At 63.8% G+C, this 22,651-nt stretch overlaps 1 protein-coding gene across 1 annotated transcript in view; it reads left to right on the top strand.

Moving 5' to 3' along the window:
• The window catches only part of ADGRA1 (adhesion G protein-coupled receptor A1), a 29,160-nt gene extending 9,680 nt beyond the window's left edge, over positions 1 to 19,480 (top strand). The window contains exons 4-6 of the mRNA XM_032882051.1: positions 2,502 to 2,647; positions 17,615 to 17,713; positions 18,259 to 19,480. Coding sequence (XP_032737942.1) covers positions 2,502 to 2,647; positions 17,615 to 17,713; positions 18,259 to 19,480 — 1,467 coding nt within the window. The remainder of the gene's footprint in view (positions 1 to 2,501; positions 2,648 to 17,614; positions 17,714 to 18,258) is intronic.
• The last annotated feature ends 3,171 nt before the right edge of the window (positions 19,481 to 22,651 follow it).

Below are 22,651 nucleotides of genomic sequence, written 5' to 3'. Positions count from 1 at the left end.
TCCTCGGCCCCACTGGGCAGCCCATTCCCTCCCAAAAACCTGGGACCTGTGTCTATGCACCAGCCCCAATGAGGATTCCCGGATGCTGGTGTCCCCGCAGCATCTGAGGCCTGGCCGGTTAGCCGTGCGGACAGCCTCGGGACGGCACAGGCCTGGTCTGGTCCGGAGAACCACTGTCTGCAGAGAGGACGTGTGTGAGAAACTGTTGATTGCCTTGTGGTGACAGGCCTCAGGCCCCCCCCGTCGGAGGGAGCCCGCCGATGAGCTCTGCAGTGGATGCCCCCAGACCTCCTGACCACGTTCCCACCCCTGAGCAGGACCGTGAGTCGTTCGCTGATTCATTTGCAAACATGCATCGGGACCCGGCCCACGTTTGGGAATGAAGCCACGTGAGGCCTGGCTGGGCTGCCCAGCTCTCTGGCAGGTGAGGAGGGACAGAGCGCCTTGTGCATTCTAGAGAACAGAGCTGGGGCCCAGGTGAGGGAATGGGGGGCCGGCCAGCCCTCAGGGTGACTCTCTCCCTGCTCTCCCCCGACGATTCTGTAGCACAGGCGTGTGATCAGCAGACGCCAGTGGAGTGTCAGTCACTATTACGGAAGCCACGCCTGGCTCACCCAGCAGGCCCGGATATGCCCACTACGTGCTGGCCTGGGGCAGGCCCAAGGAGACACAGCTGAGACACGGGGTGTCCGAAGATGGGATAGTTTGCTTCAATGTGTCGACAGGACTCTGCAGGGCCCACATTGGGTCAGACGTCACTCTCGGGCATGCGTGCAGGTGCCCTCCCCATTCTGGGGCTCATCCATTCCCCTGGGGGCCTAGGGACAAGGGCAGAGGAGGGAGGGATTCTCTGTGCGCCTACCCAGGCTGCGACATCGGTGCCCAGCCCCTGGACTCAGCAATCCTGGCTCCAACTTGCCCCCCTCGGGTGTAGGACGTCTCAGCCTCCACGTGTCCGGAGCCAATTCACCCGAGCAAACGTGCTTTTCCCCCCGTGCGCAGCCAGGCCTGCCCCACCCTGACAAGGGACAGCTCGCCTCCGCCTTTGCGCCTGAACACGGGGCACCCTGGACCACCTCCCCTGTCCCGGTGTGGCTCAGACCCAGGCTAAGAGGACGCCCGGCACGCGGCCGGAAGCGCTGGTCGGCGGGAGGACAGCCGGTTGCTATGGCAACAAGATGACCGGGAGTCTGATTGCAGTCCTAAGTGACATCACGAGCACAGACAGCTGGCCTCCGGTGGTCCCACACGACAACATGCGTCAGCGTCCACGCAGGCCCGGGCTTGGCGGTGTGATGGCCCGTGGCTGCCTCCTTCCCAGAGTGGCGGCAGCCCTGTCCGGAAGCCAGGGCGGGGTCCCTAGGACCTCCCCTTGTGTCCAGCCTGAAGCAGGCGCTGGGAGGCGGGATCCTGCAGCTTCCTCCTTCCCGCAGCCCCCACGTGGGCACGCGCAGTCTGGGTCCTGGCGAGGCTGGCAGCCAGCCCCTCCTGCTCTCCTCCTGACCCCCAGCCTCTTCCGGGGACTCATTGAGGTTCATCTGTGACGACAGCCACGCTGTTGTCCCCTGAACAGAGACACTCACTGTACTTCAGTCAAGGGCCAGGCAGACGTGGCCCCTTTCTCCCTCTGGTTCGCGGGCAGAGAGCGCTCACCCCCCAGGACCCCGGCCAGGCTGAGGAGAAGGTTGGACTTGCCACGTGCATGCAGGGAGCCCACCCAAAACCACAGACAACTCTGGGGTCCCACCCCACCCATCCCATTCTCATCGACCCTTCTAGAGCTTTCCACGAAGTGAAAATGGAATCTGGATTTGATAAATCATTGCGAAACAGTGTTAGCTTTAGTCAGAGTCTCCGTATTCCTTACACATCTGTGCCCTTTCCAATGACAGCCATAATTTACTTGTCATTGTGAAATGTCAGCTTACTGCTTCCCAGGTAAGCAGGCAGAGACTGAGCAGGGGAATGCATAATCCACTAGGGCAGTACGTGTGGCCAGGGGACCAGCCGGAGCAGCTGCTGAGAGCCACGAGCAACTTGGCCTTGTGGGGAGTGGATTTCAGCATCTGACCCTGAATTGTCATACTCACCCCACAAGGCCATCCTGCTGGGGAGACCCTTGCTGCAGGACCACCCCGCCCTCCACTTGGGGGCACCTGCCCTCCTGGAGCCCCCAGGGTCCCACATCCTGGCCACGTTGACCCTGGATGCGTGTACACAGGCCCGTGTGCTCCCAGCCCCGTCCCTCCTCAGGACAGCAGAGCCAACCCGTGCCAGAGCCTCAGCAGCCCACGTACCTCCCCGTGAAGAGGGACATCTGCCTTCACTGGGGACCCCACGTGCCCTCCTGCTGGTCACCCCCTGTCACTACTGAGTTGGCCCCTGAGAAAGCCCAGGGAGCGGGAGGGCGCAGACCCAGAGCTTGGGGAGCACACGGTCCCCTAGGGCAGCGCGCCGGGCTTGCGGCCCGGGCGGCGCAGCTGAGCAGCCCCTCCCGGCAGGCGGGCGTCCTGCTGCACTACGCCACGCTGGCCAGCATGCTGTGGATCGGGGTGGCCGCTGGGAGCATCTACGAGCAGGTGACCAGGAAAGCGCCCCCGTGCCCGGCCGCAGACCAGCCGCCGTACCCCAAGCAGCCCCTGCTCAGGTACCCGAGCGCACGCGTGCCCTGCCGCCTCCACCACCGGCCACCAAGGGCCCCAGCTCTGGGCTCCCTCCCGGGGGTCCCAGCAGACGGGCTCACAGGGAAGCTTGGGTTCCAAGGACAAGCCAGTCTGCACAGGTGGCCAGGGGCGGGGCACTGGGGGCTGGGTGGGGTGTCTGGGAGGGGATGTCGGGGTGCTGGGGGCTGGAGCCAGAGTCGGTGGGTCTGGGGACCGCGAGTGTGTCTCTGTGCTACTGAGCTCCACGCCACGAGGGGCTGTGGTGGAGAGCTCTGGGGGGTGGGTCCGTGCTCCGGTCTTAGCTCCAGCCCGTCCCGGGCTTCCATGGGCTGAGGCACTGGCTCCTTAGCTGGGAGAAACTGAGGCTTGGTTACCAATCCCGAGGTGGCCAGTGGCCTGGGCCTGTCAAGGCTGGGTGGCAGGTGGCTCGGAAGCCTAGACTCGGTTGGGCCGGGAGGGTTCGGGACGGGCAGGTGGTCCCCGTGAGGGGACAGTTGATGCCTCTGCTGCTAGGCTGTGGCCTGCGCCCAGGGGCACGGACACTCAGCCCCTTGGACTGAACTCTGTCCGGGTCTAAACTGGGAGGGCCTCCAGGAAATACCTCAGTGCCCAAAACGCATCCAAGGGACTCATCTTGAGGCAGATAAAACAACACCCTATGCTGTTTAATAAATACGGTGACCTCGTTAGGTTTTCTGACACGGAGTTTCCGGAGCTCGCACACCCGTTGCCACACAGCTAGCGGGGCCCGTGGCACTCTGCCGCCAACACCGGCCGGGGAGACAGGGTTTCCGTACCTTGTTCCTCCTTCCAGGGAGGCCCCTGATCCTTGGGGTCTAAGAATCACTCTCAGAATGAACGTCCTGGTCTGTCATCGATTGAAAAGCTGCCTGGCTTTTTGAAGAAAAACATGGCAGCCTCGGAATATTCTGGAGCCTTTCTCTCTGATGGTGCACATAGTGAACCAGACTCCCAGGTGCTTCCAGGAGCAGTGGGCCCGGGGCATCAGTGGGCATGTGCCCCGTGGGCTGCGGGCTCCGTGGGCATGTGCCCCGTGGGCTGTGGGTTCAGGGGGCCTAGGACAAGAGGGGCATGGGCTCGGTGGCTGTGCTCTAAGCTGGCGTGTCACACCTGCGGGTCACTCTGGGACACTTGCTGTTCCTGCTGTGCTATCTGGAAACCACTGTCACCTCTCCCTCCATGTCCCCTTCTTTGGTACAAATGCTCGACGGTGGGGGCAGGGGTGCGGGGGGCATGTGATGGGATTCCGGCAGCTCCCTAGGTGATGACCCCTCTTGCAGGATGAGACTCGGAAGGGCTGGACGCTGGCTCTGGGCTCTGCAGAAGGCCTGTACTCCTCCACGGCCTTCTGTGGTCAGGCCTGGCCTGGGGGTGGTCATGGGGACCCCAAAGGTTGGGGGCCAGAGTCTTTCTTCCCAGACACCTCCCCAGCCAGAGGCACCCTTACCTGTGATGGCTCTTCCGACTGGCCCCCAAGGACCATCCTTTTATCTGCGTCCCTGATCCCATTCCCACCGTGGCAGGCAGCCTGAGCGCAACCTCTGCAGGCCTGTAGCTCCTGAGTCCCCCGGGGAGGGCAGTGACCCCAGGACTCGTGCTGTCCCGGCCTCTCGATATGCTGGGCAGAGATATGCTGGGGGCTGCCGCGGGAGGGGCTCCCGCACCAGGGTCAGCGTGCTCACTACACAGGCCCCCTCTGTGCTGCTTTGGGGGAAGCCAAGCCCATTCAGAGATGCCCGTTCCCATTCACGTAACACTTTGCGAGATTCTGGATTGGAAGAGCATTTCGGGCCTGACTGGCCCCCACCCCCGGCCTGAGCCCTGGGGGCAATCTTGGCTCAGCGGCGGCGGCAGCGTGGGGTGGGGGTGGGCGCTGCCAGGCCGGGACCCCTGGTCTGGGGTCAGACGTGTTGCCTTCGAGTCAGGCTGGCTCAGGGAGCAGAGGGGCAGAGGCTTTCAGCTTCAGGACTGTTTCCTCTATCCAGGGTCCCTGGCGATTCCGTTTGGACATTAGGATCCGTTTCTCCATTTTTGTAAAACTGGTCACTGCGGTGTCGGTGGAACCCACCCGGACCCGACAGAGCCCTGGGAGCGGAGAGGTTGACATGAGGACTTTACAGCTTCTGATCCTTAAACACGGCACGGCTGTCTGTGTCCTCGGGTCCACGTGACCTCTGCTGGGGACACTGACAGCTGTCAGCACGCACGTCCCACACCGCCTGGGTTAGACCTCTTTCCTCAGGATCGCTACCGGCACGTCTTCTCCGTCTTCGGGTCGGTCATCGCTTACGTGCAGAGGCACCGCTGAACTTTGTGTGTTGGTCTTGTGTCCCGAAGACTGGCGGGATTTGTTCCCAGAGCTGGGAGCTTTCCTGTGGGTGCCTTAGGATCGTGTGTGCGCGCGCATGTGGCCCCGTCATCAGCACACGGGACACATGTCCTGTCCAGACAGCTTTTAGGTTTAACTCTTCCTGCCTAATCACTCTGGCTGGGACCTCCAGCACAACAGGACCCTCTCTCTCCCTCCCGCTCTCCCTCCCGCTCTCCCTCCCTCCCCCCTTTCCCTGTCTCTCCCTCTCTCTCCCCTTCTCTCTCTAAGTCAGTCTGGCTGGCAGTGGCAACCAGTTTTGTGCGCAGTTTTAGAGAGCCCGCGTGGGGTTCGTCCATTCCCTGTGTGGCTTTGCTCTTCCGTGTCCACGACTCCTGCCGCAGTCCCTGCCGCTCCCGTCCGCCTGTAGCTGGAGTCCGTTCTGCGCGTCTTCTCTCTAGTTCCCCCCGGTGTGAAGCTAGACTAGTTCGGGGTCTTTCCGTCTTCATTGTACACAGTCACAGCTACCATTTCTCTCGGGGCGTGATTCAGCCATGTTTTATCATTCATTTTAATATTTTCTGATTTTCCTGTGATTGTTGTCTTTGGCCCACTGGCTCTTCAATTTCCCTGGACAATTAGGTTTCAGGGCGGCGTGGGGGGGGGCTCTCGAGACCTGTGCCAGCTTCAGTGTCAAGCTGAGGAGAGGAAACTCCAGCTCCACCAAAGAGGCCCGTGGCTTGGAGGGGACGTCCCTGTTCTAGGGACGTGTAGCACGATCCACGGCCTTGGGGGGTGGGGCTCGGGGACAGACTCAGCTGGGGTGCGGATATCGGCCCGGGTGCTCTGCCTTTCTCAAGCAGGAGGGCGTGGTCCTCAGGCAAGGCCAGTGCTGGGAAGTGCAGGATGCATTTTGGAAGGCGATGACCTCGGGTGGAGGGCATGAGAGGGGTCAGCCCAAGAGAGGAGCTGCTCTGTGGGGGCAGGACCGGGTGACAGACACAGGAGGACTGCCAGCCCCAGCTCCCCCGCCACCAGGGCCTCTCTGATGCAAGGACACTGCACCTTGCCCATCACGCGGGCTCTCTTTAAAGACACCCCAAGGGTCTCTGCTGCCAGAAGCCGCCGTATCCCACAATGTCCTTGTGCTCCCGGATCCAGACTTTCACATCCCGTGGTGGCTGATGCCTCCCCCTGGGGGTCCTGACAGTGCCCACCAGTGCGTCCACATGGAAGGAATCCCAACTCCGCATTCCCCACGTGTCCACCAGGAACAAACCCCAAACCCACGTCCCCATTTCAGCATCCCATCACCCGTGTCGGAAAGCCAGCACGGCTCCAGATTATTCTCGTCCCCTAGACTGAATCAGGGAGCCCACAGGCCCCGACTCTGCCCCCAACCCTGCACCTCCCCATCCTCCACAGGCCTCGTTCTTGGTGGCCGTGGGTCCTGCCACCACCCTGCAGAATTTCCGTTTCTCCAGAGGGGGAAGCCCGGCTGTGTGTTCCCCTTCCCAAAGCACGCAGGGCTGCCCACTGCTGCCCGGCCTGGCCCCGGCCTTCAGCTGGTTTCCCCAGCATGCCAGCCGGAGGGCCCACGGCCAGATGCCCAGACCCCCCTGCCCTCTTCCCCGGGCCCAAAGGAAGGGCTGTGTCCTCAGATTCCAAAACACAGCACCTGCAGGGATTCAATAAATATTTTTTAAATTGGCCTTAAATACTCCATTTTAGTCACAGGACTGAGTCTGGAAGAACCCAGCCTCGGGTGGGTAAGCTCTCCCTTCCGGCCGGAGGGCAGGTCCCAGGAGCACAGCTTTGGGGTTGGTCGGAAGCTGCGTTCCGTGGGGGGAGCCGAGAACGAGGCTTCCAGGGGCAAGTTCACTTTACTCACAGAGAGGGGGCGGCTGTGTGCTCTGCAGGCCCACGATGGCACAACCGGGCGGCTCTCCCCGGCGGGGCGAGGCGGGGACAGATGCCCTCTTGCGGGCCCAGCTGGGGTCCAGCATCAGCCCTGGCACTTTCATGGCATGGCCAGAAAGCAGGCCGGCCACACCGGCATGGACGAGGCTCAGGTCCGAGGTCTGAGTTTGCCACCCAGGGTCTCAGCTCCTTTGGGTGTGATGTGTCCTCAGGACGGTGAGGATGTCAATGAAGCAGCGGAGGTGAGCTCCGGGTGGGGGATCCACACAGATCCTCCCCAGCAGCAGAACACACACGGGGTCTCTGCCCCGGAAGCCGGCTTGCCACTCCGTCCGGGTTTGCTCGGGACGGGCCGCTCAGCCGCCCCGGATGCTGACCCTGCAGGTCCTGGAGGAGGTGGACGCTCCTGGGTGGAGCACAGGCCCGTGGCTGTGCTCAGCACCGAGGGCGGCCTACGCAGCAGGCGCGGAGGAAACCCACGGAGAGCGGGCCAGGCCTCCCAGGGCAGCCCGTGTCCCCCTGCAAGCCGCCGCCTCCCCGCTGGTTCCAAGCACGCGGCTGGAGAAGAAAGGCGAGTTGAGGGGTCGGTCGGCTTGGAGACGCGGGAGGAGAAAGAACGAGGCTGCTTGTGTGGCCTCTGCATCCGCCGTGTGCACAGAACAAGGGGCATCGCCGGCCCCCGTCTCCGAGAGGTCACATTCTGCGGCGGGCGCCTGATCGGGGGTTTCCTTGGCTCGCTCTAATGGCTACTCACACGTCTTCCCCTCTCACCTCCGTGGGCCACGTTTTGGGCAATTTAAGGACCACAGCCCGCAGCACGCCGCAGGGACTTCCGGCACGGCAGCTCCGCGCGCTCTGGCCCTGAGCGCCAGGGAGAGCAGCACGGTGCTGGCACCCCCAGCGCCGCTGCCCAGCCCCCTTCGGTAAAGGCGCCTTCCCAGGCTTCCCGTCTCTCCGCGAGTGTCTCCGTCCGTGCCGCGACTGCCGCCAGCTGGGGCTTATGACCGCGGAGGCGCAGAGTCTGGAGGCCAGACACCTGCGGAGGGCCAGCGGCTCGGTTCCGGCCCGAGCAAACTTCTTGCCGTGTCCTCACGGGTGGAGGAGGCAGGGGGCTCTCCGGGGTCCCTGTCACAAGAGCACAGTCCCTGTTCACAAATGCGTACGGCCTCCGCCTCCTGCACACTCCCCTTGGGGTGGGGTTGCCGTTGAGTCTGGGGACACACACTCAGACTGGAGCCGCTGGCCGAGGGACGCCGCCTCCCACAAACGGGCCTCCCTGCTGTGGCTCTCTGGATGCTCAGGGCCAGTCCCCGAGTCAGCCGCCTGCCATCATGCCTGACCTCAACGTCACCAGCTCCTCCCGCCTTCCTGATAACGGGCTCCTAAGTCCTTCCTGGTTCGTCAGGGTCTGGCGCTCCCTCCTGGAACACGCAGCTGCCCCGAGACCCAGTGCTTCATGTGCACACTGTGAGCTCCGTGGTGGAGGGCACTTGCCCACCCACTCCCCAATGCACAGCTGGTGCCAGGCTGGGCCCTGCCACGGAGGGACAGTGCCCCGGGCTCCATCTGTAGGAGCCCCTCTGGGACAGCCGGGCATGTGCTGGGAAGCACAGGGTGGCCCCCGCCCTCGGCTTCTTCATACGGTGCCCCCGGCCAACGCGGCCGCAGGAGCCCCCAGGAGCCTGTGCAGCACCCAGCGGGAGGCTGCCCCGCACAGGGGTGGGCGTTCCAGGGCCATCGCTGAGCAGAGCATGAGCCACCCAGGCCGATGTCCATGACCTCCTGTGACCCCGTGAGCCCACCCCTGGGGGCAGAGGTCCTGGCCCTGGTTTCGGAACGCTGAAGCTCTTTTCAGGCAGAAGGGCTCTGCTGCGCCACAGGCTGTCCCCTGCTGGCGTGAGTCCCGCTACTGCCGTGTGTCAGCGCGTCTCGCGGTCTGGGCACCCGTCTCGTGCCCGGGGCTCAGCACAGGTGTGGCTCACGTTGTCTGCATGACCCCAGGCCCCTTCTCCAAAAGCAGCTTCTCCAAACCCATGTGGCAACTGCGGGTGGGCGGCCCGGACACTCAGACCGTGCGGAAGGGCCTCCTGGTCTCAGCGAAAACCGTCAGTCCGATCGCTTGGAGCTCCGAAGTCTCGACCGGCGCAGAGGGTGCTCACTGGACCCGGAGACGGACCCCGTGTGGGGGCAGTGCCTGGGGTGGGTTCCCACGGCCCCACAGCGGCCCCCGGGACATTTGTGCTGCTCGAGTTCACCTGGGCTGCATTGCCTCATGCACACCCAGCCTGGACGGCTCCCCGGCGACCGACGGGGCGGGCACTGACTCCGTGAGTGGGGGCGCCAGCAGGACAGCCCCAAGCAGAGCAGTCCTAGGGGACGATCTTCAAGACAGGAAGTGTCTTCTGCCGGGAGGGCCAGTCGGGGTCCAGAAGGCCCAAGAGGTCAGTCTCTGGAGGGGCTCCTCCGCCTCTTGCTAGCACCGGCCTGAGTTCCCGAGTCCCCCCCACCCCCTCGCCTCCCGGGCCGGGGTCCACCTGGATGGTCAGCAGCAGGCGAGGGCACAGGCTCCAGAGGAGAGAGACGCAGTCTGCGGAAGCCGGGCCCAAAGCCGGACTCAGCGGGGCCCCTGGGCCCCTGGGGGACAATCGGAGCCCAGTCGTGGTGGCCCACCGGCCTGAGGCTGCACGTGGCGGGCGGCCTCCTCCATGGACACCTCCACGGACACCAGGTCCGGGGGAGAAGCACTACAAGCCCCTACAAAGGCACAGGGCGTGTGCTTTGCGGACGCCCCGGAGACAGGCCACGGAGGCACAGCAGCTGCCACGCCGAGCACAAGAGGCTCCTCGTGCGTCAACGGGGGCGGTGCCGGCAGATGGACGGGGAGGAGAGAGCTGTCTCAGGGCCTCTGGGGCTACGCTGCCAGGGCCGCTCCCAAAGGCTATGACCACCCCCAGCCCATCTCCCTGCCGCTGGCCGCCCCTCCCCCAGCGCCACCGTCCGTCTCCTCCCTAGGGACATGGGGCGGGACCCTGCTGAGAACCCCACACCCTGGCTTGTCCCCGTCCCTGCATCTCTCCTGCAGACACTCGCTCTGTGACCGTCTCACCTGACCGCAGCTCCTGCGTCTGTGTTGGGGGGAACGGGGCGTGTCTCAGGTGCGGCCGGCCAGAGGACGGAGCCCTCCAGGAAGGCGAGGTGGGCTCACTGCCCCAGCTGGTGGCCAGACCCCATCACGGGTCCCCCTGCTGGCTCTGAAACCTGGGGCCAACCGCGGGGGGACCAGTCTGCTGTGCCCGCCTCCCTTCTCTCTGTTGCAGGAGTTTTGTTCCCTTAGAGCCCGGGTTCTTGGTCGCGCTGCTTCGAGGAAGGAAGAAGCAGACCAGACAGAGGGCCGGGCAGCAGAGCACAAGCCCACCGGGCAGCAGAGCGCAAGGCCCACCGGGCAGCAGAGCGCAAGGCCCACCGGGGGCTGCCGTGTTCGCAGCATAGGGGACTTACAAGCTCTTTCCAGGACCTCGAGCGCGGCCTGCTGTGGGTTCGCTGCTTGGGTTGTCTGTCAGGGCTGGGATCTGGCCCCGTCCGCGTGTCTGTGGGGCTCGTGGGCAGGCGTCTGGAGACTGACCGGCTCAGCTCGTGACAGGGACCGACGTCTCACGGTTAGAGGCTTTCTTTCAGCTCCTGTCGCAGCCGTCCCCCCGCAGAGGCAGGTAGACAGGACGCTGCCGTGGTCTTGTCTGGGCAGGAGAACGGGTTGCCAGTGCAGTGTCGTCTCAGCTCTCCCGGGTCCCCATTCTCCTGCTGGGACCCTGGCCCTGACCTCCTCTGTGTCCAATGAACCCCTAACACTGAGGCCCCTCAGACGCACGCCCAGCATGGCTCCCAGTGACCACATGCGAGGAGAGGCGTGGCCAACACATGGTGGGAGGCTGGCGCTGGGACTTTAAGCTCGGGGTTTCCAGTGGCCCTGGAGGCCTGGCCAGTTGCCAGCTGCCCGCGGGCAGAGCATGGCCCGTTCGTGCTGTCAAAGCCGGCTCAGAAGAGCCCAGTGGCTGGAAAGTTCACATCAGGGAAACCATCGCTGCCACGCAGTGCTGGGGCGTGAACGGCCGTGTCCTGGGCCCATTCCTCTTTCTGACGGGCAGCATCCGTGACGGCCCGTCCTCTGAGACACAGGCCCACAGCAGCCAGCACCGGCGCCAACCCCCCACTCCCCCGCGGCTGACACCTGCTTGGCTGGTGGCGGAGAGGAAGCAAGTGGCCGCGTGGGAATAACCAGGCAGAGATCTCGACAGGGCGTGGAGGGCACCGCCGCCATGCGCTGCTGACTGGGCCAGCCCTGACATGGGCTTCCAATGGTTCTCTGGTCTCCACCTCCGGAGCTAAGGGGCAGGCTACCAGGAGGCCTCCCACTTGGACACAGGGCCCACCCTCGCCCGTCCCCGGTGCAGCAGCTGGCACTGACCTGTCACAGTCAGCTCCCGGCCTGGGCGGGCCCTCTGGGTGTGTGTGCGCATGCACAGGCCCACACCACATGCTCCTCCAGCTGAGCGCGTGGGAACAGGGCATGTGGTATAGACGGCACCGACCTTCCGGGGGCTAAGGCGGAGCCGTGCCCCGTGTGCGGGGATTTGGCAAGTGTGTGGCAGCTGAAGCGTGGCCTGGGCTCCCGGTGTCAGGACCTGCTGGAGGGCCCGGTGCCCATTGCCTGGAGCTCCACCGGGTCCCAGGAGCTGGCCTGTCCCTGCTGCACCCCTGGTTCCAGTCGGCCACGGGCATGTGTGCCGCGCCGGGCCCGGGTGTGACACTGCCCCAAGGCCGGCGCCGCCGCCGGTCAGGTGTGGCCTTGACCAACCTGCACCAGGGTTTCAGGGGGTCTGCTCCGTTTTCCTTCTGGATTGTTTGGGGTTTTTGTTTTTTTGTTTTTTTGTTTTTTAAATAGAACACTTACACGAAAAAAAAAAAAAAAAAAGCCTGAAACATCACTGCATGCTTCCAGAACTTGTCCTGTGCCCTTCGGGGGAGAAACGGAGCCTCCCTGGCCAGAAACACCGGGGTCATGCTCACACCCAGCCCACAGCCCTCTCTCTTGGGACTTTCTCTGCCTCTTTTCACAGTTTGTCCACCCAAGTATGTGTCCCCAGACACTGGTTCTGTTGGCACCGGTCACAAGCTCTGAGTACACATGGGCCCACGGGCCTTACCGTTTACATCTGGTTCCTTCACTGCCCGTGGCTTTTCTCAGACACACGCATGGGTTGCATCTGGGCAGCTCAGCTGACGCAGGCCGGGGGCCCAGTTCACCTGCTCCTGTGGACGGGACGCTGCGGCCCGGACGCCCAGCTCCTCCCGAGTGCTCACCCGCACAGGCTCCCCGGCTGCCAGCAGCGCCCCACGGCCGCCGTGCTCCCTGGCTGGGCCACGCTGAGGGCGTCGGGCTTTCTCTCGGTGGCGCACCCGCTCAAGCCTCTTCCCCACCGTCCTTCTGTCTGTCTTGCTGATTTGTTAAAGGCCCTCGTGAGCACCTCACGGGAGCATGTGGTCACGTGGGTCACAGATAGTTTTCCTACTCACGGCAGCTAGAGGCGTGTTTGCACTTCTTTGAGGGTGACCCTCTCCAGCCCACACCCACATCCAGCTCAGACCCACATGCCACCGTGGGGGACGTCAGGAGCAGTGTGCGGCTCGGGACCATGTTCTTTCCTGCTCCTGACGTAACAAACAAACAAACACAGACGTACTGACTTAAAACAGCGCATTTGCTTCCTTACAGCCCTGGCAGGCAGAAACCCAGAGTCCGTCTCTTGGGCTGCTTCCAGGTGTGGCCGGGGAGAGACGGTTTCTTGCCTCTTCTGGAGGCGTCTACGCTCCTCACGGCCCCCCTCTGGCTCCCAGCCAGCCATGCAGCGACCTCCCTCCCATCTGACCTCCGCGTCCCCTTGCAAGGACCTGCGATGACAGCAGGTCGCCTGGACCACCCCCATCCCTCCTCCGCCGCTCAGCCACATCCGCAGCACGGGGTCAGCACACCCCAGCTCTGGGGCCGTCACCAGCCCGCGCCAGGGGTGGACCTCATGTTCCCGAACGTGCACATCCTGTACACGCTCCGTTGACTCATCAGACCACCCAAACCTGGATGTGGCTCTGCTCCATGCTCCGCCCATCACTGGCTGTCCCATCTCCCCCCTGCCACTGTCCCCATGCTCTCGGGAGCCTAGGCCTGTCCCCCACCCACACTCTCCTCCCCAGGGGCCTGTGGTCCTGCCCTGTGCACATCTTAGGGTCCTGTGTGGCGTCACAGGGCAGCAGCTGGGGTTGCCTTGGGGTCCTGGCTCCTCCTTCTATCTAGGAACCCTGCCCTAAAGGAAGAGGCTGGTCTGCCCCCAGGAGCCAGGTGAGCTCCCAGACATCCGGCAGACCTGCCCTGGGCAGTCTGTGTGGGGACCCGGGAACGCAGACATGTGCGTGGTCCTAAATGGGCCAATGTCCTCTGGGGCCGTGCAGGCCCGCCGATCCAGCGGACAGGACTTCAGTGTCACGAGAGATGGCGGGTCAGTGAGCACAGCAGGGCAGGGTGCCCAGGAGGGAAGGACAGGAGCCCCCAGGGGAGAGGGTGTGGCTGGCGTCGACCGGTGGCCCCAGGCACTGTGCACGCTGAGGCTAGTGCAGAGTGGTCTGCATCGGGGCCGGGCCAGGCCCACGGATGTCCTGCTTGTCCACCACGCCGAATGCCCAGCAGCCACAAGACAGCGTCCGGGGTGGGGCCCTGCCGCGGCCTGCAGCGCCCTCTGCAGACAGAGCCCGGGGGCACCGGGAGCTGAGCTCGGCCGCCGTCCAGCGGGCTTGGCTACTTGGGGCTGACACAACTCAGGCAGAGGCAGGGGAGCCCCAGCCAAGGAAGAGGCACCCCCTGGCTTGAGAGGCCTGGCCGGAGGCAATGCGGCTGTGGCCCCCTCACCCTCCAGGAAGCATGGCCGCGAAGGTTTGCAGGGCACGGTCCCCAGGAGCCAGGGGCTAGGGCCCTGGCTGCCGGTCAGTCTGCTGGGAATGGTGTCCCGCTCCTGGACTGGCCAGGAGTCGAGGGGGCTATGTCGCCTGGGGGCACCAACAGGGTGTCTCCAGGGCCAGCTGCCCCCAGGTGTTGACAGCTTAGCAATGTGGCCTCTTTGTCCCCCTGGGGACACCGGAGGGACCAGCTCCAGCAGCACGACCTGCTGGAGCAGAGCCAGCCTCACGCTATTCCTGTCACAGGCTCCCCCGCTCCCCCTTCTGTGCCTCCCCTGCATTACAGGAGGAGTGACGGGAACCCCAGGGTCCTCTTCTCCCTGGAGGGTGGAGGCATGGCTCGGGGAAAGTGGCTTTCTGCCGGTTCTGAGGGGCTTTCGAGCCCAGTCAGCGCTGGGAACAGGGCCACAGATGGTCGTGGGCCGGGCCCCCGCCGGGCCGGGCCCCCGCCGGGCCGGGTCCGCCAGCACACGCTCACCTGTGGTCTTCTCCTGCGGCCATTACAAGCAATCAGGGATGTTTTCCCTACAGCCTTTTCTGGCTTGGCTCACCACCCCGCTTTGCGTGCAAGGCTGGACCCAAAGGGCTCCTTCCCTCTCCCCCCGTGCGCATCCGTGGGAACAATGCTCTGGTTCAGGTCGTGGGGCCAGGCTCGCCCCCCCGCCAGCAGACCCTGTCCCTCTTACACCCGCTGTGCGCCCACTGCGTGGACGCGAGCCCTGCTCGGAGCCAGCGCCCCGGGACGGACCACGAGCCCTTGCCCTCGATGCCGCCCAGCTGATGGAGGACGGCCTGTCTGTCCTGGTTTGCTGAGATCTCTCATGACAGACGTGTGTTAAATTCTGTCAAGTGCTTTACTACGTCTGTGAAATGATCTCACAGAATCTCCTTGTGCTTCCACGATGAGCAACTTTGATTTCATGAAAGACACTGCGTGTCTGCGCTAACTCTCACCGGCCCTGGTGTTTCCTCCACGGGTTTTCTGACCAGGGCGCCTCCTTCGCTGTCTGGAAGAGCGTGCTGGGCAGGGATTTGCGTCATCTCTCCCTCAGACGGGGTCCGGTTTCCCCGGTTGCACTCGGGGGGCCTGGGAGTTTCTCTGTTGGGTGTTTGTGGATCTTGGAACCAACATCGAGAGAGTTTTCAGCTTTCCGATGCTCGTCTCGCTGTTGCTAATTTGTATTTTCTCGGGGAATTTGCCCACGTCCTCTGAGCCGCTCCAGCGCTGGCCACGGTTGTTTACACGGGCTCGCCCTCGGTCGTCTCCCTCTTCTCGCCAGCCCCGCGGGGCGTGAGGGCAGGGCCATCCGTTTGCCGTGGACTTCACTCTGGGCTGGTCATCCTCAGCCCTGCCCGCTGGCTCTCCGGCTCCTTCCGTCTGCGGACTCCATGTTTACTTGGCTCTCTCTGCCTCGGCGCGTGGAGCCCCGGCCGTGACCATCCAGCCTCCCCCTCTTCCCACAGACATCAGGGCCATGAATGTCCCCCCAAGGGCTGCTTCCGCTGCCTCCCAGAAACGTGCTGTTTTCCTTTCTCATCTTCTTTGAAGTGTTCTCTAGACCCCCGTACCACGTCTTCGACCCACGAATGATTCAGAAGTGCGTCATCTCGCTTCCGAGTGTATGTGGTTCTCCGAGTCACTGTGTTGTCACTCATCGGCCGGACACCGTGGCAGTCAGACCTGACACTCGGTGTGATCGCAGCCCCGGGGAGGCGAGCCGGGCCCGCTCCGCGGCTCTCACGTCGTCTGGCGCGGCGAGCGGAGCCCGAGCGGGGGCGGAGTGAGTGCGTCTGTTACTGAGCCTGACGCTCCAGGAAGGGCACGGGGCAAAGTGAGTCATGTCGTCGCTCGGGTCTTTGGTCTCTCTTTTTTTTTTTTTTTTTAAGATTTTATTTGTCTATCTGACAGAGAGAGACACAGCAAGAGGGAACACACGGGGGGGGGGGAAGCAGGCCCCCCGCTGAGCAGGGAGCCCGATGCGGGGCTCGATCCCAGGACCCTGAGATCATGACCTGAGCCGAAGGCAGATAACGACGGAGCCCCCAGATGCCCCCAAATCTTCGGTTTCTTTACTAATCTCTTGCCTGGTTGTCCTAACAAAGGCTGAGCGCAGGTGACTGGATCGCAGGCCACGACTCTGGCCTCGTCTGCGCAGGGCCTGGCCGCCGTGTCCCGCCGTGGGCGGTGCTGACACTGACGTCTTTCCTCCTCCTGAAGTCCGTCCTCTGGCCTCGGTGTGGCCGCCACAGCCTCCCTGCGTCTCCCCGGTGGACGGTGCCCCCTGCCCCGCCTGTTCTGCCGGCCCAGGGCGTCAGACGGTCTAGGTCTTTGTTTTAACCACCGTCCGCCTGTCTTCCGGTGTTACTTCTTCTCCTTCCGCTCCTCCTTTCCTGTCCTATTTTGTCCTTTGGGATTATGTTAGCATTTTTCCACATTTCATTTTACTATCCATTCGCCCTTTGCCTATTGATGTCTTGTGTTGCCTTAGGGAGAGCAGCCCACGAACTCTTCCCCGTATCTTGGGCGTGACAGCCACGCTAGTTCACGGAGAGTGTGCGCAGCAGCCGCCCCTGTGGGGCCGTCCCCCCACCGTCTCGGTGGCACAGTTGCAGCGTCCGTCAGTCCGCATGTGTCAGTAACTCCCTAGGCAGTGTTACAACTCTTCCTTCAAACAATCATATTTTTTTTTAAATTAAGAGAAAACAAAATTTCTATGTTTGCCGTAATAGCATTTCTGGCATCCTCCCTTCCTTGGGGTTTCTATCTGGTGCAGTAGCCCTTCAGCCTAAAGGACAAAACTGAGCATTTCTGGAAGGTTGGCTGGTGACAAATTCGCTCAGTTTTATTTTTGTCAGAAAAATGTCTGTATTTGTCCTGTTCTGAAGGACATGCTCTCTGTATATAGAATTCTGGGAGGCACAGAGCCCCAGGGTCACCCTGCTCCCACCCATGGACCTGGGGCCAGTGGCATTCCCCTTGTCAGGGACAAAGAGCCATCGGCCCATTGGGGTGTTTGTGGCATCCAGGAGGGGGCACCTCCTCCCTGTGATCATCTGCAAGACGGCCCCTTGGTCACCGTGACCCTCACGCGGTCAGACCGGCGAGATCCTCACATGCTCGAGATCCAGCCTCAGCGGGTCGGACGTTAGACGGTAGAGGGCCCTCAGATGGAGCTGCCGGCCGAGACCCTGCTGGCAAGAAGGTCAGGCCAGGCCCGGCCCGGGGTGGGGGCCAACTCCATCCAGACTGGCCTGTCCTGGGGGTGGTGTCAGAGGCCAGATGCGTCCCAAGCAGCTGAGAAGCCAGGCTGCTGGCGGCTCAAAGGTGTGAGGGTGTGAGGGAGGGAGGGGGATGGGTTGGAGGACAGGAGAGGAGGGTGGGGGAGGGGATGGGGGCGGGGATGGACGGGGAGGGGAGGGTAAGGAGGGGTGGGACTCAGAAAGGAGATGGGGGAGGTGGGAAGGGATAAGGGAGGGGGATAGATGAGGAGAGGGAGGAGAATGGGTTAAGGACAGGAAAGGAGGGAAGGGTGGGGGAGGAGATGGGAGCCGGGAAGGAGAGGAATGGAGGGTGGTAGGTGGAGGGGGGCGGCCTGGCTCTGGCAGGAGCCCAACTGGGGGGTTGGTGCTGTCAGGACATGGGGTTCCACCTCTGCCCAAGCGCTGGAGGCTGCCCCTGGGGGACCTTCTCTCCTCACAGGTCCTACCTCATCGGCGGAGGGGTTCCCTTCATCATCTGCGGGGTCACAGCCACCACGAACATCAGGAATTACGGCGTGGACAACGAGGACGTGCCCTAGTGAGTCCCGGGCACCGAGTGGGTGGAGGCTCCTTCCCGGCCCCCTGTATCTCCCCATGCCCGGACCACCTGTGGGGGCGCCCCTGGGACTGCGTATGTGTTCCCATATGTGTTCCCCCCCAGCACCCCCGTATGTGTTCCCCCCCAGCAGTCCCCCTTCTCACCGAGTCCCCCTCCCTGGGCGCTGTGGGCTGCACTTGGGACCAGGTCAGACTGCACGCGGCCCCACCGCGCCCCGCACCCCCGATCACGCTCCTCCTCCTTGGTGGTCCCCAAAAGGCCAAGCCTGCAGGACACACTGGCTCTGCTCCCTCGGGGGCTCCAGCACTAGGGACACTGAGGCGGGGACGGAAGGCCGAGAGGCCGGCCCCCCCCGCCCAGACTCCGGGCCACACTGTCCCGGCAGGGGCCGGCCAGGTGGGACGGTCCGCGTCTCCTCACCACGGTCAAGCTCACGCACCGCAGAGGAAGTCCTCCCACGGCCCGAGGACGGCCAGGCACTCGCCCCCTCGGGCGACCCCTCACTGACCCCTGTCTTCCCGCAGCTGCTGGATGGCCTGGGAGCCCAGCCTGGGTGCGTTCTATGGGCCGGCGGCCTTCATCACCCTGGTCACCTGTGTCTACTTCCTGGGCACCTACGTCCAGCTGCGGCGGCACCCGGAGCGCAGGTACGAGCTCAGGCTGCGGACGGAGGAGCAGCAGCGGCTGGCAGGGCCCGAGGCCGGCCACCACCCCGGGGCCCGGCCCGGCCCGCTACGCGCCTGCGACGGCCTGGCCGCCTCCCTGCTGCAGAATGAGCACTCGCTCAAGGCCCAGCTGCGGGCCGCGGCCTTCACGCTCTTCCTGTTCGCGGCCACCTGGGCGTTCGGGGCACTGGCCGTGTCTCAGGGCCACTTCCTGGACATGGTCTTCAGCTGCCTGTACGGCGCCTTCTGTGTGACCCTGGGGCTCTTCGTCCTCATCCACCACTGTGCCAAGCGGGACGACGTGTGGCACTGCTGGTGGTCTTGCTGCCCCCACCGCGGGGACGCACATGCCACGCAGCTCGCCGCCCGCCCCGCACTCGACACCAACGGGGACGCGATGGGCCACGTGGCCTGCCTGCCGGACTCGCCGTGTCCAGGCCAGCCACGGGGCTTCGGCCGCCCACCCACCAGCCACTGCAAGTTGACCAACCTGCAGGCCGCCCAGAGCCACGTCAACTGCCTGTCACCAGCCACGCCGTGCTGTGCCAAGACACACTGCGAGCAGCCGATGGAGGACGCGGCCCACGTCCACGTGCACGAGGAGGACGCCTTTGGACACGAGCCACACCTGCACAGGGGCCTCCAGGCCCGAACTAAGCCCCCCTACTTCAGCCGGCACCGGGCGGCCATGGAGGAGCCAGAGTACGCCTACCACATCCCGTCCAGCCTGGACTGCAGCCCCCGTAGCTCACGCACAGACAGCCCCCCCAGCTCGCTCGAGGGCCCGCTGGGGGTACACACGTTGGCCTGCTGCACCCAGGGCGACCCTTTCCCCCTGGTCAGCCAGCCCGAGGGCAGCGACAGCAGCCCAGTGCTCTACGGCTGCCCCCTGAGGCCAGGCAGGGAGTCGGCCTCCGGGCCCGTGCACTTCGAGATGCTCCGGAGGACGCAGTCCCTGCCCTTCGCTGGCCCCGGACAGAACGGGCAGCTCAAGGGAGACCTGTGTGAAGTCCTTTCCTTCAGTGCCAATGGCATCGGCAATATCAGGACAGGGCCGTGGAAGAACGAGACCACCGTGTAGCCGGCCTGACGCCACCGAACCCTGGCGGACAAACGCAGCGCAGGGCAGGGTCCTGCACGGGAGGCCAGCGGGGGCTCGCTTCTAAGACGTGGCCGGCACCCCCACAGACCCTTCGTTGCGGAGGACCCAAGTGGGAAGATGCTCTGGGCCACATCTGCTTCTGCTAATCCTAAGGTCAGACGGGCCGTCCATGTCCCAGGCTCCAGCTTTCTGATCCCATAGTACACAGTCCCCAGGGCAGCCCAGGAACGGAGCAGGTGTTCTATCAGGAAAATACCCTCCGTGCCCGGCGTGGGCCATAGGGAACTCTGGGGTGAGTCCCACCTGCCCCACCAGCCTGGCCACAGCAGGAGGTACCCCCAGTTTTTCTAGTGTCTAGTGTGTGTCTCATTAAGTTTTACTCCAAGGCACAGGCAGCCTGCCTGTCTGGACCGGGACCGTCACCCCAGGCCCCTCTGCCGGTCCATGTCACTACCGTCACCTTCAACGGCCGCCCTGGGTGCAGCCCCCACAGGCCTGAGAGCCTCATGGACGCTTGGGCTTGTGACCCAACCCAGGTGCATGTGAGAAGAAGGGGCAGCCTGTGACAGTCCTCCAGGGGACCAGCCGGCGTCTTTGAGGGGCTCTGAGCCTTCAGAAACGCCCAAATGTCCGTCAGCAGACTCGAGTGTCAAAGCCAGCCACTGTCAGGACCGTACCCTGCCCCAACAAGGTCATTTGGGGCTCTAACATTCCCAGCCCTGAGAAGAGGGGGGCTGGCATTTCCAGGAGCATCTGGGCTTGAAGGCCCAACTCAGACGACAGTTGTCCATCAGAGTAGCTGTGTATGGAGCTAGGGGCCCTTTGCAGAGGCAGGGCCCGGGGTCCCCACAGAGGCAAAGCCCGGACCCCTGAGAACACGTGTGTAGGACGGCCCAGCCATTCCTCCCTCCCTCCTCCCAGACCCGTGGCACACACGCACACACACGCACACACAACACATGTGCGCCACACGTATATACGTGTGCATACGTCTCCATGCTTGTACGTGTGCGTGCGTCGCACGCACTCCATGCCCACCGCACGTGCGCCACACGTGCACACACCCGATGCACCGTGCACACACACAGTCGGTGTTTTCCAGACACTCGAGTGCCCGTCTCACTGCTCTGCACCGCTGTCGTCGCTGTGAGACCTCGGCGCGCTCTGCTGTCTGGGGGAGGCCCCACCAGGACATGCCTCGGGGGGAGTCGGGTGTCTGGTGTCCCAGGGCCAACGCTCAGTATCTGAGCACAAGGAGCCTCACTTCCCGGGATTCTTGTAAACCTGACGATGTCCCAAGCCCCCACCAGCCCTGCGTGTCCTCACAGGTCAACCAGACGACTGCCAGGCAGTATCCGTCTCTGTGCAGCCTGTCCGCCGGCTTCCACAGCCAGTAGGAGCCAGAGACCCGATGCCGTGCCATGTGCACCTGCAGAGCCGTCAGACAAAATACAGTATTTTGCACTGTTTGCTGCTTGTGAGGCTGGTTAATGGCGTCTCTCGTCCTCGATGGGGCGGACCTACCTCGGCATGTGGCTCCTGCTTCTGCCCACAAGGCCCAGGCTGGGGCCAAGGAGCCCAGAGAGGCCGCTGCCCCGGACACCCCGACCCCAGGCAGGTGTCCCCCGTGGCCCTTCCACCCCGGCAGGCCCGGCAGAGCCGCCTCATTATCAAACCAAAGAAGTTCAGTGTTAAACCTCGCGTGTTTCAATATTGATTCGGCCTCCGGAGTCCACTCAGGACAGTGTGGTGATCCCATTGCTGTCGTGTCATGTTTCAGAGCATGGGGTCCCCCATTCAGCAGCAGCACAGGGCCACTCAGACAGACTTCCAGAAGGATGTGGCTGGAGGTCGGAGCCATCCCAGTATCTCTGGCCTTGCAGTGTGTCAGCCCCTCCCCGGCACAAGTGTGTGCATGTGCACGTGTGTGCTGTCTGTGTGTGCACACGTGTGTTGTCTTCTGTGTGCACGTGTTTGTGTGGTGCGTGTGTGTGTACACATGTACGGTGTGTGTTATCTTGTATGTATACGTGTGTTGTCTTGTGTGCGCACGTGAATGGTGTGTATCTGTGTGCGTGTGTACACGTCTGTTGTGTGCGTGTGCGTGGTTTTCATGTGTGTGCACTGCGGTGTGTGTGTGTACGCATGTGTGGCGTGTTATCTGTGTGCCTGTGTACACGTGTGTTTCTGTGCGTGCTGTTGTGCGCGTGTGTGGTATGTTATCTGCGTGCGCATGTGCATGTGTGTGGTACGTGCGTGTGTGGTGTACGCACACTGGTGTGGTGTGTGGTCTTCATGTGTGCATACGTGTGGTGTCTGCGTGTGTGGCATGTGCCCGCCCTCTGCAGAGAGCATGGGCGATGCCGCGTGGGCCTGTCTAGCTCCCCGGGGCAGAGGGTCACCATGCTGACCCCAGGCAGCCCGAGGCCTCCGGATGCCCGACTGGTCTGAGCAGCATCCCTCGAGCGGTGCAAGCACACAGCTGCCACAGCGGCCACCACTGCTCATGGCGCGGTCTGCTGCAGCCACTCACGCCTGCCCAGCCGGCCACCAACCCGCCCCCAGAGTTCACCTTGGGGCTCTGCCCTCCTCCGACCGCTGGAGAGTGCTGGCACTCGCCAATTAGCTGAAGGGCACCCCACTGCCCCCGGACCCCTCCAAAATCCCCCAGGGCCCCCTCTGAATGAGGGACTACAGGGGGGCCCCTGTGGGCCCTGCCGACACGGGCACGGCTGGGTCTGTGGGGAACGCACTGGATCGGGGCTCAGGGTGAACAGTCTTGCCCCTCACCCCTTGTCCTGCCTGCCTGCCTGGGCTCTACACGGTGGTCGGGGGTAGCCCTGAGCCCCCAGGAGCCCCGCCTTGGGACAATGGTCAGCTCAGAGGGTGTGAGTGCCAGCTGTCGGGGGCTAGCACCCAGGAGCAGCTGCTGGGGGCGGGCTCATGGCACAGATCCCGTCTGCAAAGGCAGCTGTCCTGGAGGCCCCACATGGTGCCCAGCTCTGCCCACAGCACTCAGGGCCCTACACAGGTATGGAGCCGGCAGGAATGGGGCTAGGGTTAGGGACACACGGGGCTGCAGCCAGGCCACATCCGTCCCCACTTGTTGCCCATGTGGACCTGCTGGCCCACCACCTCCTCCCCCACATG

This window comes from Lontra canadensis, unplaced genomic scaffold, assembly GCF_010015895.1.
Source record: "Lontra canadensis isolate GAN:19392208 unplaced genomic scaffold, GSC_riverotter_1.0 scaffold79, whole genome shotgun sequence".
Lineage (NCBI taxonomy): Eukaryota > Metazoa > Chordata > Mammalia > Carnivora > Mustelidae > Lontra > Lontra canadensis.
Note: the sequence above shows the minus strand (reverse complement) of the source record. Positions and strands in the feature narration are given on the sequence as shown.